Consider the following 13,514-nt stretch of genomic DNA (forward strand, 5'->3'; position numbering starts at 1 on the left):
GATGAAGGAAAAATGAGTCAATCTTTACACAAATTTACATATAAGTAAATTCGTGGTTGGTTCGTTGGGTGTATTTAAATGCGAAAAAAGCACATAAAAGTATACATATGAAGCAAGTCTTTGTTCCTTTGTCCGACTGAATATCACCACCAGTCACCCCAGCAGCAGGCCGATTGACGATTAACTAACGACGCTATTTAACATTGGTTCGTCATTTACTTTTTGCCTGCACAACTCCCCAACTTCACTCACTCTTCGCTCCTCGGACTGAAAACAACTCACAATTTGTGTTCTTGAGAATAATTTTTGTACTTACATTTCTTAAACGTTTCTGGTTTTTGAAGAAGTTATAAGGATGAAGTTGTGCCTTATTTTTGCCCTTTTTGCCGTCCTGACCGTGGCGCAAGCCTTGTCTCTCTCCGAACTGGCGAAAGATGAGTGGGACGCGTTCAAGGTGAGGAATTATACGATTTGATATTGAAATTTGTAATGTTTTTTTTGCAAAATGTTGTGGGGTTATGAATGGTTAGGGAGATATTGGTTGTGTTTTTTTCTGAAATTTTTTGCTTCAGTAAGTCTTTAAAAAGGTTGAGGGATTATTTTTATGAGTGATTTTTGGCTGACGTTATCATCGTTCGTCAAACTTGTCATTCTGCTTGATCTTCTTCTTGGTTCATATTATGTCCGTGATTGATAAGAACAAGGATTTTCATTGTCCTCGCAGTTCAATTTCTTTCCAATTTTATGTCAAAACTTAAACTTTTACTGATAAGAAGAGAAATATAGTACATGTACATGTAGCTTATCAACCTTTCTCAATTTACACGCATATTTATACGAGTCGATAAAAGATGTATTTGCCATTAACTAATAATTTTAAATGCTTAAGATTGTCATTCATTTCTCAACTTGTTTTTGTTTTTCATCGACTTTTAATCTCTGGTTTATACACTGGATAAAGACAGACACAAATTGTGTGTTTTTTTCTTGTGTCCTGAAGTTCATGCAAACTAATTGCGACGAACTTATTTCTGGCGAATACACAGAACATGGCGTGGGTTCATCTTTTGCAACAAGCCATGCCATTTTATTTCCTTGTCTTGTCTGCTGCGTTGTACTTTTTTTCGTCACGTCACGAGACCATCAGCTGATAGATCATCATGAAGACATTTTCTTCTAACAATAAAAGATAAATTATTAAAAGATAGATTCTGAAAAATAGCATATTTCTTAAACAACAGCTGGACTAAAGGATTGCATCATATTTTACTCCGTTTCAAGTTTTAGCTTCTTTCCTTTAGAGTGTGATGGTCATTATCGCTCCAAATTGATAATTTCATTACGGGGAAAATACTTGTAGGTTGTTATTTAGTGGTGAACTCTGAGTCAAAATGGTAATGACGAACGGAGATGATTAAATTACATCGCAGCACATTTCGACTAGCAACAAGGGTTTGCATGGAATGGGTAGATTTGCACTCGGATTTGCATCATGTTTTTGCGACTTGCGTTGCCTGCAGCTCTATTTTGGCCAAGTCATACTGCTGCTTGAAATGAATCACGAACTTTGCTGTTAAATTGCAATTTTGCATGTATAAACAAGTTGAAATTTGCAATGATCATCTCTATAAAAGTACAGATTTGCAAAACTCGTTACAATCAATGATGAGACTCTCATCTGTGCGTTCCGTTTTATTATTTACCTTATATGTAAAATCGCATTTCAACGCCGAAATCATGCAATTTATCCGAATTTACACGAAAGGTAGGAGTGATTCTGTAACATTCTTATTTCTTATGATGTAAAAACTAAATAAGCAATTATTTTTTTCTGGAGACAAATGACAATTAAGAATGATGATTCACTAGCATATGTATTTTTGTAACTCGAACTAACCACAATACCAGTTGTCATTCAATTCGTCAAGTGACTAATGGTGTTATTATTGTCATAAAATTTGAAAGTTGAAGGTCAAAATGTTAAACAAATTCCTGGGTAGGGTAGCGTGGTTTCGGATTTCGTCTATTTTTTTGCACTTTGATCTTCCAAGAACTCTGAGGAGTAAAAGTCATTTAAAGTTTTAACTGCGAAGTTGACGTTATTGCTCCATCATCATACAATTAGTTTTAGTCCATGATTTTTGTATACGATTTGCATAATTTGATTAGATCGCAGTTTATTCAATTTTTAGTCACGCAGTTCGCTTAATAGTTCAATAGTATATTCAAATTAGCAACAATGCGAAAAATTCATGCATGTGGTTGCATCATGTTATATTTGCTAAAAATTTTATTTTGCTGGACTTTGTCAACTTTTACCAAGTTCTTCCTTCAGATGGATGATGTTAGAGAATTACATGATTTTGTTCGTATGCAAACGAGGAAACTTATAATAAATAAATCTATAATATATCTTCCATGAAAAATTTTCCATGTTCAATAAAATGCTTTGATGAATATGAATTTTCATAATTTTATTTTGCATGTTTATTTTACATAATCGTTTTTTTTGCATTCCCAGAAACACCATAAGAAGGAGTACAATAACGATGTGGAGGAGCGTTTCCGAATGAAGGTACAATACTTGTCATATTACATAAAATTAGTGATCTGGTTATTAGAGAAATTACTAACTTAAACTTTATGAAAAAAAACAGATCTACCTCGAGAACCGACACCGCATCGCCAAGTACAACAAGGAACAAAACCTCCCTTACAAATTAGGTATGCAAATGCAAACTACTACTGTTCTAAAATTTAAATGATGTAATTTTCTAATTTTTTTTGTCTGGTTCCCAGCCATGAACAAATATGGTGATCTCCTCTCGCACGAATTTGCCAAGAAAATGAACGGATATCGCTCTGACCTTCGCAACTCGTCGCTCCACCTCCTCCTCGGCGCTACGTTCCTCACCCCTGAGCACTTCACTGCCCCCAAAGAGGTCGATTGGAGGACGAAGGGATACGTCACCCCTGTCAAGGATCAAGGCCAGTGTGGATCATGCTGGTCCTTCTCTGCCACAGGAGCCCTTGAGGGACAGCACGTTAGAAAGACCGGAAAACTCGTGTCACTCTCGGAACAAAATTTGATCGATTGCTCAAGTGAGTCGCAGTTCAAAATTGAGAGAATTTTAACTCACTTTCTCAAAATTTGATACGATATGTCCTCTTTTCTACAGGGAATGAGGGTAACGAGGGCTGCAACGGTGGTTTGATGGACAACGCTTTCCTCTACATTAAGAAGAACAAAGGAATTGACACGGAGTCGAGCTACCCTTACGAGGCTCAGGATGATACCTGCCGCTACAAGAAGATTGACTCTGGTGCCGATGACACCGGCTACGTCGACATTCCCTCTGGCGACGAAGATAAGCTGATGAAGGCCGTAGCTTCTGTCGGACCAGTAAGTATACTCTTGAAAACTTTAGTTGAAATGGGTATTTGTGGTTGCTTTGATTTGATTTGTGGTTTGATTTATGTTTTAGGTCTCCATTGCCATTGACGCTTCCCACGAATCCTTCCAATTCTACTCGAGCGGGGTTTACGTAGAGAAGAAGTGCAGTTCGAGCGAGTTGGACCATGGCGTTTTGGTTGTGGGGTGAGAAAAATTTATAAGTGGACAACTTGAATTTTAAAAATTGTATCCAATTTTTTTGTCCGTCTTTTTTCTCAGCTATGGCACCGAGGACGGTCAAGACTACTGGTTGGTAAAGAATTCCTGGGGAACGACCTGGGGCGACGGTGGGTACATCAAGATGGCGAGGAACAAGGAGAATCAGTGCGGCGTGGCTACTCAGGCCAGCTACCCACTCGTCTAAAAGACATGAACGTTAGGAACAACACCTTCATAAGATAAAAAAAACGCTCGCTAGTTTTCTTTTCGTTTCGAGCTTTTGATAAAAATTAGAATAATTTCGTTCGACGTAGATGATAGAAAATGATAATTATTAATTAATAACTTAATTCTCAACCCTTTTTAAATTATTCTACTCACCCGACAATATTTCTACGTATGAGATGACATTACAAATTATAATTATTTAGTTAAGTAATTTTATAATTTTAATTTCAAACTTTGTGATGTTACGTATAACATGAAAGCGAGTAGTTTTACACTTATCTGAATTTTTGTGGATTCGGATTCTCTCTCTCTCTGTTGCTTTTCTAAGAAGGTGGACGTCGTCATTGATGCTCAATTATCCATCAGACATACTCAACTATCAATTTAAGCTGTCTGTTTTTTTTATGATTCAATTAATTTCTGTGTGTGATTTTATGTGTGGTATGAATGATTTGTGTAGATGAGATTTACTAAGAAAATAAAGATTTGGAAAATTATCAAAGTTAACGAATCTCATTCATTATTATTAATTACAAGTAGAAAATCAGGCTGGATACGCGTGTCTGTCAGTTGCAGGAGAAAAGTAAATAATTACAAGAAAACAGGAAGTCGTGTGGTTTGGCTACGGCGAGGTGTATGTGGTCAGTAATCAGTAGTTGTATGTATGTAAATATGAAAATTATTAGCCAACTTGGTCATGGAAAATCCAGAAAACTATAAAAATAAGACTTGATACTCAAACAATTTGCAGTTTTGGGACGCATCTGACAATTTTCAGATGTCACCAAATCTTTGGCTGTAAATTAAAATGTTTCAAAAATTGCGAAACGTTCGGAACCAGCCGTGTTGCGGGTATTTTCTCCAAGGAGGAGTGCGTGCCGTGGCGATGGTGGATATCGGGATTTCGCTCTTTGCCATGATTTTGATCGCTTCCGAGCTAGTCAAGAAATTCCAGGATTGGGTTGACATGCGGAAAGATGAGAACTTGAGGTTCCTCTACTACGGTATAATCATATATATGTAATTAATAATTAACTATAAATTTTAACTTAAATTGTGTAATTCTTATAGTCCGCGCCATCCTCTGGGCGTCGTATTTCGCCGAGAAAATCGTCATTGTCGGTTTGTCCGTGTTCCTCTTCAAGACGGCGAGACGGGTATGTACCTCTCATGATGATGGATAAGTCCAAAATCTAATGGTCATGTGCCCCCCTTCTTTTTTGCAGCGGAACAGTCGCCTCTGCATGCTCTGGATTTACTTGACGATCGCGGCCATGTTAATGTTGACCTCTGCCACGCTCGCGACGCAGGTTCTCTTCCCCATCAACGCCTTAATCTTGACCTTCTTCCCATTCTACTTGGCCTACAAGACGTACACGATATACGTCGTGGCGTCCTTCATTAAAGAAATCAGGTCATACGGCGGCTTCAACGCTGCCCTTTCCGGCCTCACGGATGCCGAAGTGGAAGAGTTTGAAAAAGGTCAAGGAGCCCATTCGAAAGGTCATGGGGACGAGTATGACCTCGCTGCTATCAAGGGACAAGCGTTTAATAAACAATTTGAGATCAGTTTCGACCAGCTTGACATGGACGAGACGATTCCGTTAGGCAAGGGGGCGTTCGGTCTCGTGTATCGAGCCAAGCTGAGAAATAATATGGTGGCCGGAAGTGATACTAGTGATGATGACGATGGGGGGACATGTGTCGCTGTAAAAACGGTCCACCAGTCGACAGACCCTGCTTACTTTAAAACGCTCCTGGCCGAGTTGAAAATCATGACGTTTCTTCCCAGGAATGAAAACGTGGTGAATCTCGTTGGGGCTTGTACCTCGGCAATTAAACAGAGTAAGTGGGTCTGTCTAGCGTTATATTTTGCCCTTAATGCGACCTTATCAATCGTTATATATTATTTAGAACGTTTATACATCGTCGTGGAATTCTGTCCGTTTGGAAATGTTCACGACTATTTGAAAGCGAGGAGAGGTCTGTTTGTCAACTATGTTGGGAAGGATGGTAACTTTATCTCTTTGGAGGCGCCATCCGACAACAGTAATGGCAGTTTGGCGACTCTACCTCAATATCAGAATGTTATCCAGAGTAATGCCAACACGCTTACGACACGCCACCTTCTCCAGTGGTGTTACGAAACTGCAAAAGGGATGCAGTTCCTAGAAGAGAGGAAGGTAAATAAATATCTTATGACCTTATTTTTTTACCTTTAAACACCGCTAGCTATTTTGCCTGCAGGTCATTCACGGTGACCTCGCGGCACGAAATTTACTTCTGGGGTATGGACGAACAATAAAAATTACGGATTTCGGCCTCTCCAAGAAGCTTTATCAGTACACGGACTACGTCAAAAAGCAGGATGTAAGTGTGTACATACTAAATTTGACCTCTCCTGACCTTACGTGGTCTCTTAGAAATTGCTCCCGTGGCGTTGGATGGCCCTGGAATCGCTACAAGACATGCGCTTCTCGTCGAAATCGGACGTTTGGGGGTATGGCGTGACCACTTGGGAAATATTTTCCTTGGGGGAAGTCCCTTTTCCCGGATTTTCCTGGACCGTCGACTTCATCGAGCAAGTGCGGGACGACGGGTTGCGGATGAAGCGTCCCCACAATGCTCCCAACGATGTGTAAGTCGTACTATGAAACCTGAATTGAGTTAGAAATTTGAGGATTTTTAGGTCTTGTTTCATCATCAGGTACGAATTGATGCTCGAAACGTGGGACATAAAGGAAGAAGAACGTCCCAATTTTGATAGGATTGTCTCATTCTTTGAAAACAAGTACAACCTCCCTCAGGTGAATGATTCGCCAAGTGGGGACCCCGGTGACGATGGGAATAATCGAAACGATGATGACGAGGTTGAAGTTTACATTGGAAATGTGCAAGAAATTCTTGAAACGGGAGCAAATAGTAATTCTGGGGGAGGATTAAGTAATTATAATTATAGTAGTAGCAATGACAAGTTAATTAATGATAGTTCGAAATCGTGACTAAATATAGTCTATGGACTTTTCTATACAAGAAATATTTAGTTGAAGATATTAAATGAACAATTTGTACCATATTCGTCTCAATTTTTACCTCATCCATCTCATCTTAATCGAACCACACCCACCATTAGTTCATGGCATGAATTAATTATGCAACTTAAAACAATCAAAATTTATTAATTCTTTAATATACATTTACATAAAATGAACAATTAAATGATAATATAATTTTTATTCAAGAAAGTCTCATTCTTCATTTTCATATCTCATTTGTCTCAATTTACAACATCTCACATTATTTATCGGCCAAATTTGCCGAATCACTCCTCACCATGTATTAATTCATGCTAATAATTAATTATGGAGCTAAACAAATGTAGCATAAAATTAAAATTAAAATAAAATAAAATAAAAATTAAAATTAAAAATAAAATTAAAATTAAAATTGATACTCTTTTCAATTACTCTTATGCTAAAGCGTGATGTCAGATTGCCTCAACGTGTGCCTTTGAGCGGGTGCCGACTAGTTCCAACGTTGTTTGTAGTCTCAGACTCGGACCGGCCTGCTTGTCGCCACTCTCTCGTCTTCCTCTCAGGTCGGCGTGACCTTTGTTCGTCGCCTTGGACGACACGGAGGATGAAACTACACCCTCGACGGGTGAAGAAGCCGCCATCGGTCTGCTCAAGCGCCTCCTCCACGACCTCCTCCGAGGGGGTCAAGAGGCGCAAGAAGAAAAATGGGACGTCGTCGCCAACCAAGAACGCCTCTTCCTGCTCCTCCCCCAGGAGTAAATATGACCCGGAAGATATCCGTGAACCGGTGTTATCGTTAGACTCTCAACTCCCCAATTTGGAAGTGGCGATTCAAAACGAAAACATTTTCACCGAGTTGGCTCCCTGGTAAGTTTGTAGTTAATTAATAACTTTCTCCGTGTATTTAATTAATTAACTGTGCCAATAATTAAAATAATCGTGTCTTTTTTGATATTTTGCAGGATGGAGGATGGCGTTTTCCCTGCACAGCAAGAAATCACGACGACGGCGCCACGATTTTTGCAAAGGATGTTGAAAAAGTTGGACCTCCACTGCCGCCAGGTCACCGAGCAGTTAAAGGAGAAGGAATTGGAAGTCCAGCTTTTGAATAAGGTGAGTCAGCTAAGAAATTATTAATACTTTGATAATTAAATATTAAATACTTAAATAATTATTTTTATTCTATGTATTCTATCCTTAATGTGCATTAATTTGTTTGCAGCGATTGAAGGAGAAGGACGAGTCAATCAGGAGTGAATGGGACACGACGACGACGACGGAGGTGCTGAAAGAGGCAGCCTTGGGGAACTCGGAGAAGCTAAAGTACATTTACGAATATGATTTTGAAGCGACCAAGACTGATTTTCAAAATAAGCTGGACAGGAGTGAAAAGGAGCGTATATCGGCGATCAAAGAGAACCAGAGGCTTATCGATGATAAGAAAAACAAGAAAATCCTCCATGCTCGTCAGATTGAGGCTATGGAGGCAAAAATAACCATGCAGCGAAAGAGAGTCGCCTTTCTATACGGCATTATCACCAAAAACCTCCCCAAACTTGACATGAAACAAATCCCATCCTTCTCCAACAACCCAAATGACGTCAAGCTGGTCAACATTAATGACGAGTATGGAAAATTCCTAAAGCAAAAGGGCGGCGAAAAAAGCCAGAATTACTTAGAACTTGAGCTCTGCAATGGCAAAGTAGATGTATGGAAAGATGAAGAGGATGAAGAAGAAGGGTCACCTTTACAACGACAAAAGACAGAACTGGCGGAGAGTGCCTCTGCCACTTCCTCTGATGTCCTCGACATGACCGCCAGCACGAAGGAAGAACATGAAGAAGAGGGAGATGACTTTCTCATGGATAGAGAGGAAGAGGGGGTTGATTTATTCCTGAATGGAGTGGAAGTGGACGAGGGGGTTGATTTATTCCTGAATGGAGTGGAAGTGGACGAGGGGGTTGATTTCGTCGAGGTTGGGGTGGAAGCTCTCGCCGTTGACGACTCGACTCTATCAGAACCCCCATCACCATCAATTCAAGCTCCAATCTCGCTGCAATCAAATGACGATAATATAGCGTTTCAAATCATGGACAAGGAAGTAAATTCTTCAGAGTTTAGTGGAATAATAATTGAATGGAATTCTTCTCAGCTTCCACCCACCAGGAATGAATCGCCGCCTCCCAAGACCCCAGCAGCAGAAAATGAGCCAAATGATGGCGCAGAGTTGAGCTTAATCCCTGTCGATGCCACTGTCGCTTCCAATAAGAGCTCCGTCCTCAAGGACGATCTCGCTCTCTCCTCAGACGATGACGACGACGACGATCTATCCTCTTTATCCGAGGATAGGGAGATTGGGGATATTAATCTCTCTGAGGATGACAGCAGCGAGGACGAATTTCCACCTAATACAACAGAGAAGACTTCATCAAAGGCTTCCTCCTCCCCCTCTGCAAGTGCCAGCAACCTAGCCGCCAGTATTAAGGCTCGCCTTACTCTTGGGTTCACCGACATAGTGCCTGTCTCGACGGGGAAGTTGTGTGAGAAGAAAAAATTGGAGCTTCGTCAGCAGCAGGGTAAAAGTACCAGTGTGGGAAGTGGTGGCAGCAAGAACACGACGGCTCCGACAGCAACCAAGCTGTCGCCACCAGTAATAATGTCGACTTCTCCGTTTAAAGTGACGCCTCCATCGCTACCACCACCTCACAAAGTTCAAAATGAGTCTTGTTTTCCAATTAAGAAGACGACGACTGGAGCGCCGCGAATACAAACCGTTTCCTCCCCTGACAAATCAGCAAGTCAAATTGGTGCCGGTATTGTTGCCACACCACCAACCAGTGAAAGTGAGTCGACGACTGCGCCCGACATGGGGACAGGACTTTATTCATCTTCTAGCAAGAAACGTGTCGCGTATAGCAGGACAGTGGTGTCGCCCAAAAAAATTGTTGCTACTCCTTCCCCCAAGATTACGAAGGAGAAAGAACAAAGTCACAAAATTGTAAAGATGATGGCGACGTTCAATAATAGTGTAAAGAAAACGGTGGTAGTGGAGGATGACGACGAGATTCTGCTTAAAGAAAGGGCGGCCTCTGCAGAATCTCTCGCCCGTCTCGCTCGAATGAAGAAGAGATTAAACGCGGCTAATAAAGGATTCATCAGCACGACAAATAACATACCGGCTGCCACCAACATGCCCAATAATAGCACACCAACCATCCCCCAAAGGTCGCCCACAAAGAAAAAGAGCATAGAGCCTGTGACGAATGCGAATGATCCTAACGTCACAGAAGAAAGCGAAGTAGTAGCGTCCTCGTCGTCATCTGTACGAAAGCCTAAGACAATTCGAGCACCGCAAAAAATACTCCCAACGCCAGAATCACAAGTACCACCACAAATGGAAACTACGCCGCCAGCTTTGTCAAGTCCAACAATAATACCACAACTTGCCACGTCGTCAACGCCAAGCGCGGAAGATATTTTGAAATTGCAAGCCCAAATGGTGATGATGATGGTAACGACGAATCCTGCTTTAATGAGTATGTTAGGTGGCAATCCTTCCGCTCCTGGTGCGCCACAACTGTCGTCACTTCTCGCAACGATCCCCGGATTTTCTGGTTTCTGTCCTCCGCCACTGCCGCCAGCGGTCATTGTCCCATCTGCTCAACAAGACGATACGTGTACCACCCTAGCTGCAAGTCCGGCAAGAGCCGAGGAGAAGACCCCCGTAGTCAAGAAACGCTTTATGCGTCCACGAGAACGCATATCAAAAACTCCAGTTTGTTCAAGTCCACCTCCTGTCGAAATAGTCGAGTCTCTGCCATCGCCGGTCAATAAGCGGTTTAAGCGTCCACGTGAACATATATCAAAAACTCCAGTATGTCCAACTCCATCTCCTGTCGAAATAGTCGAGCCTCCGCCATCGCCGGTCAAGAAACGGTTTATGCGTCCAGGTGAACGTGTATCAGAAGCTCCAGTTTGTCCAAGTCCTGACAAATCTGTCGAGTCTCAGTCCCCATCGAAACGTCTCCGGTCCAATTCTTCCACCACCACGATTATGGTAGAGGAGAAAAATAAAGAACCGCTTCTCTTAGAGTCAGCAGACGGTGATGACGACGACAGCGAGGAAGAGGCTCTCCAAATCGTACTGGATTCCCCTCTCAGCCCCACCCAGTCAGAACAAGAGGAAGAAGAAGAGGAGGATTATTTTAGCTATACTTCAAACGTCAGCAGCCCCAGGATGATTCCGTCAGAATCGACCATGGTGCACACAGCCCTCATCGCGATTAACAAGTGGGTGGATACCCTTTCGGAAACTGAATTGCAAAGTGGCTGCGAAACAGTGGCCACGCTTGGTGGAGAATCCCCTCTACTTGGCCTTGAACTAAGCGAACGAAGCATTGCCATGTAAGAAAATGGGTTTAATAATTTTAATGTGGTGTAATTAACTAATAAATTAATTAAATGTTATTGTATTTTTGTAGTGCAATTTTTTCCGTCGCTTCCACCGCGTCTCCCGGTTTGGGAGAGGACATAAGTACAATTTTCGGGGGTGGAGTTTTTCTCCGAAATTCTAAACTGATTCAGATCGTGTCGCTACTTTTGGAGTTGAGGAGTTCAAAATTCTTCTCAAACCTGTGTTTCCGATATTTTGTGGATGAAGTGATTTCGGATAGAAACCAAGTTTTTAAGGTGAGAGTTTAATCTGACTTAAGCAATTACAAAAATCTTAGGTATTTATTTACATGTGGTAATTTTTTCAATTCCAGAATCCAATCCAACTGACGAGTTTGGGCCAGTTTTACGGTTTACTTTTGAAGCAGTTTGAAATTTTTGGGGGGTGTTCCGAATTGCTCTTCAAATGCCTGTGTTGGCGTCCACCCGATGCCCAAGTCATAATCATGGCCATGCTGCGAGTCAATTCGGAATATTTCAATAATTTTGATTTCAAAAGTGAGTTTAGATTTTTCGTAAATTTTGAAAAATTGAAATTTTTATAATTAATTGTAATTGTTTTTTTTTAGATCGTGCCGTGTACTCTTTGCGAGACCGCGTTTCAGCCTTCTGCTTGACCCATGTACCCGTGAAGTACCAAGTTCCGCAGTACCAGTCGTTACTTTCGCTCGTCAAGCTCGCATTTAGCTGGGTCGTGCCTGACCTCACTCTCGGAGAACTCTACCCATGCGTCATGGACGAGATTTTAGGTGAGCTTTCTTATATATAAATGACGATAATAGTTAGGTAATGACACTGATATTTTTTTTGACATGTAGAAATGGAGGGGGCGAAAGTACTAGAAGAGGCGTCGGAAATCCTCGGCTTGCTGTTCACAATTTGGGGGACGGATACCTTTTCCCACTTCCGGGACATGTTGACCTCCGTTACAAAGCGTTGGTTGGAAATGACCATAACAGATGCCGCCCTAGCCGCAGTGATTCGAGCCATTGGTAAGCTTTGTGATAATAATAAACTGCTTAACCATTAACAAAAGTTGTAATTGAATTATTATTATTTTAGGGGAGATGCCAAAAGCATCGCTGGAAAAGTGTAATGTTGCGCAGTTACAGCCATTGAAGGGATATTTGGAAGGCATTCTCCCACATGGTGAAGATTCGGGTAAGAAATTTAATTGAAGATGAAAGTAGAAATATTTTTTGGAAATGTTATAATTTGTTCTGTATTTTTTTGCAGTTGTACTAAAAGACGCGTTAGTGTACTCATTGGAGAAGCTTTCATATGTAACTTCCAAAGTGCCCCCACTAGGCACCCTCTTTCCCCTCCTTCGTCCTAAAGAGGACAAGAAAAAGAAAAGAAAAATGGGTTGGAAAAAGTGGAAGCAGAAACAGAAGCAGAAGGAGTTTACAAGTAAAAAAGGAGAATCCGCAACTGTTGGTGGTTCTACTAGTGGTGGAAACGGTCGACGTAGACGTGGAAATGGAGATGGCTTCGCCAACAGCAAAAACAAGGCGAAAGTTATCACTGCCGGGGCTGGTTCCATCGGCAAGAAAAATAAATCTGGCAAGAAGAACAAATCTGCCAAGAATTCCGCTCTTAATGGTGGCGGTGTTGGAGGAGGAGGTAGGAGAAAGTCTACCCGGCCCAACCGTGGCACTCCGCGGCGTCGCTATCCTATCGACGAATAATAATAAATGATGGGATGAACTGCCATCTTTTCAGTTCATTAATTTTTTATCTTATTTAAGTCTAAAATATGTACATATTTCCTGTAAATTTGTTGCGTAATTTAAATAATTTATAAGTGTCCTAAGTTTTTTTAAGACAAAAAAGTAGATTGCAGTAGTTACAAAATTTTGTGATTTGTAAGTAACGTTCCCCCATTTTTTTAATAGAAATTGAATCCTTACATAATTAATGTGGGGGGATTTAAATTTGGTGATCTAGTTTATTACATTAGTTGTTAATTAAAATTGCATGAATATTAGTTTTATTTAGAATTAAGTAGTTAATATCAAGAAACGTGCGAGTTAAGATATTTGTAATACGGGCAGAACCACGGAATAAAGAATGTAAAGATAAAGACTGTTTGTTCATCTATTTTGCGAATGTCATGAAACTTTTGCATGATTTTGTACTAGTATGCCTTGCAAAATTCCAAGCCTGACTTTATACCAGATCTTCTC

The 13,514-nt window shown here is 41.0% G+C and overlaps 3 protein-coding genes across 3 annotated transcripts; all 3 read left to right on the forward strand.

Annotated features, from left to right (window-relative positions):
• Positions 1-205: 205 nt before the first annotated feature.
• LOC110858813 (cathepsin L1) lies at positions 206-4,338 on the forward strand. Its single transcript, XM_022107701.2, has 7 exons — positions 206-454; positions 2,522-2,575; positions 2,658-2,724; positions 2,800-3,102; positions 3,180-3,403; positions 3,486-3,598; positions 3,674-4,338. The coding sequence occupies exons 1-7, from the start codon at positions 356-358 to the stop codon at positions 3,816-3,818; spliced, it is 1,005 nt and encodes a 334-aa protein (XP_021963393.1). The 5' UTR covers positions 206-355; the 3' UTR covers positions 3,819-4,338.
• Positions 4,339-4,491: 153 nt separating this feature from the next.
• LOC110858810 (vascular endothelial growth factor receptor 3) lies at positions 4,492-6,917 on the forward strand. Its single transcript, XM_022107697.2, has 7 exons — positions 4,492-4,845; positions 4,913-4,998; positions 5,068-5,686; positions 5,756-6,024; positions 6,089-6,211; positions 6,265-6,479; positions 6,549-6,917. The coding sequence occupies exons 1-7, from the start codon at positions 4,650-4,652 to the stop codon at positions 6,841-6,843; spliced, it is 1,803 nt and encodes a 600-aa protein (XP_021963389.2). The 5' UTR covers positions 4,492-4,649; the 3' UTR covers positions 6,844-6,917.
• Positions 6,918-7,362: 445 nt separating this feature from the next.
• Positions 7,363-13,411, forward strand: LOC110858806. Its single transcript, XM_022107692.2, has 9 exons — positions 7,363-7,743; positions 7,839-7,989; positions 8,099-11,280; positions 11,358-11,565; positions 11,643-11,826; positions 11,898-12,077; positions 12,147-12,320; positions 12,391-12,489; positions 12,565-13,411. Exons 1-9 carry the CDS (start codon positions 7,481-7,483, stop codon positions 13,014-13,016), a joined length of 4,893 nt encoding a protein of 1,630 aa, XP_021963384.1. The 5' UTR covers positions 7,363-7,480; the 3' UTR covers positions 13,017-13,411.
• Positions 13,412-13,514: the final 103 nt, after the last annotated feature.

This window comes from Folsomia candida, unplaced genomic scaffold (genome assembly GCF_002217175.1).
Source record: "Folsomia candida strain VU population unplaced genomic scaffold, ASM221717v1 Fcan01_Sc022, whole genome shotgun sequence".
In the NCBI taxonomy this organism is placed as follows: Eukaryota; Metazoa; Arthropoda; class Collembola; order Entomobryomorpha; family Isotomidae; genus Folsomia; species Folsomia candida.

Excerpts from the sequence above, each read along its gene's own strand:
- LOC110858813 (XM_022107701.2), top strand. The coding sequence starts at position 356 with ATGAAGTTGTGCCTTATTTTTGCCCTTTTTGCCGTCCTGACCGTGGCG. Across the intron at positions 2,725-2,799 it reads AAACCTCCCTTACAAATTAG|CCATGAACAAATATGGTGAT; the intron begins GTATGCAAATGC and ends TCTGGTTCCCAG. Across the intron at positions 3,103-3,179 it reads AAATTTGATCGATTGCTCAA|GGAATGAGGGTAACGAGGGC; the intron begins GTGAGTCGCAGT and ends TCTTTTCTACAG.
- LOC110858810 (XM_022107697.2), top strand. The coding sequence starts at position 4,650 with ATGTTTCAAAAATTGCGAAACGTTCGGAACCAGCCGTGTTGCGGGTAT. Across the intron at positions 4,999-5,067 it reads TCTTCAAGACGGCGAGACGG|CGGAACAGTCGCCTCTGCAT; the intron begins GTATGTACCTCT and ends TCTTTTTTGCAG. Across the intron at positions 5,687-5,755 it reads TACCTCGGCAATTAAACAGA|AACGTTTATACATCGTCGTG; the intron begins GTAAGTGGGTCT and ends TATATTATTTAG.
- LOC110858806 (XM_022107692.2), top strand. The coding sequence starts at position 7,481 with ATGAAACTACACCCTCGACGGGTGAAGAAGCCGCCATCGGTCTGCTCA. Across the intron at positions 11,281-11,357 it reads AGCGAACGAAGCATTGCCAT|TGCAATTTTTTCCGTCGCTT; the intron begins GTAAGAAAATGG and ends GTATTTTTGTAG. Across the intron at positions 11,566-11,642 it reads ATAGAAACCAAGTTTTTAAG|AATCCAATCCAACTGACGAG; the intron begins GTGAGAGTTTAA and ends TTTCAATTCCAG.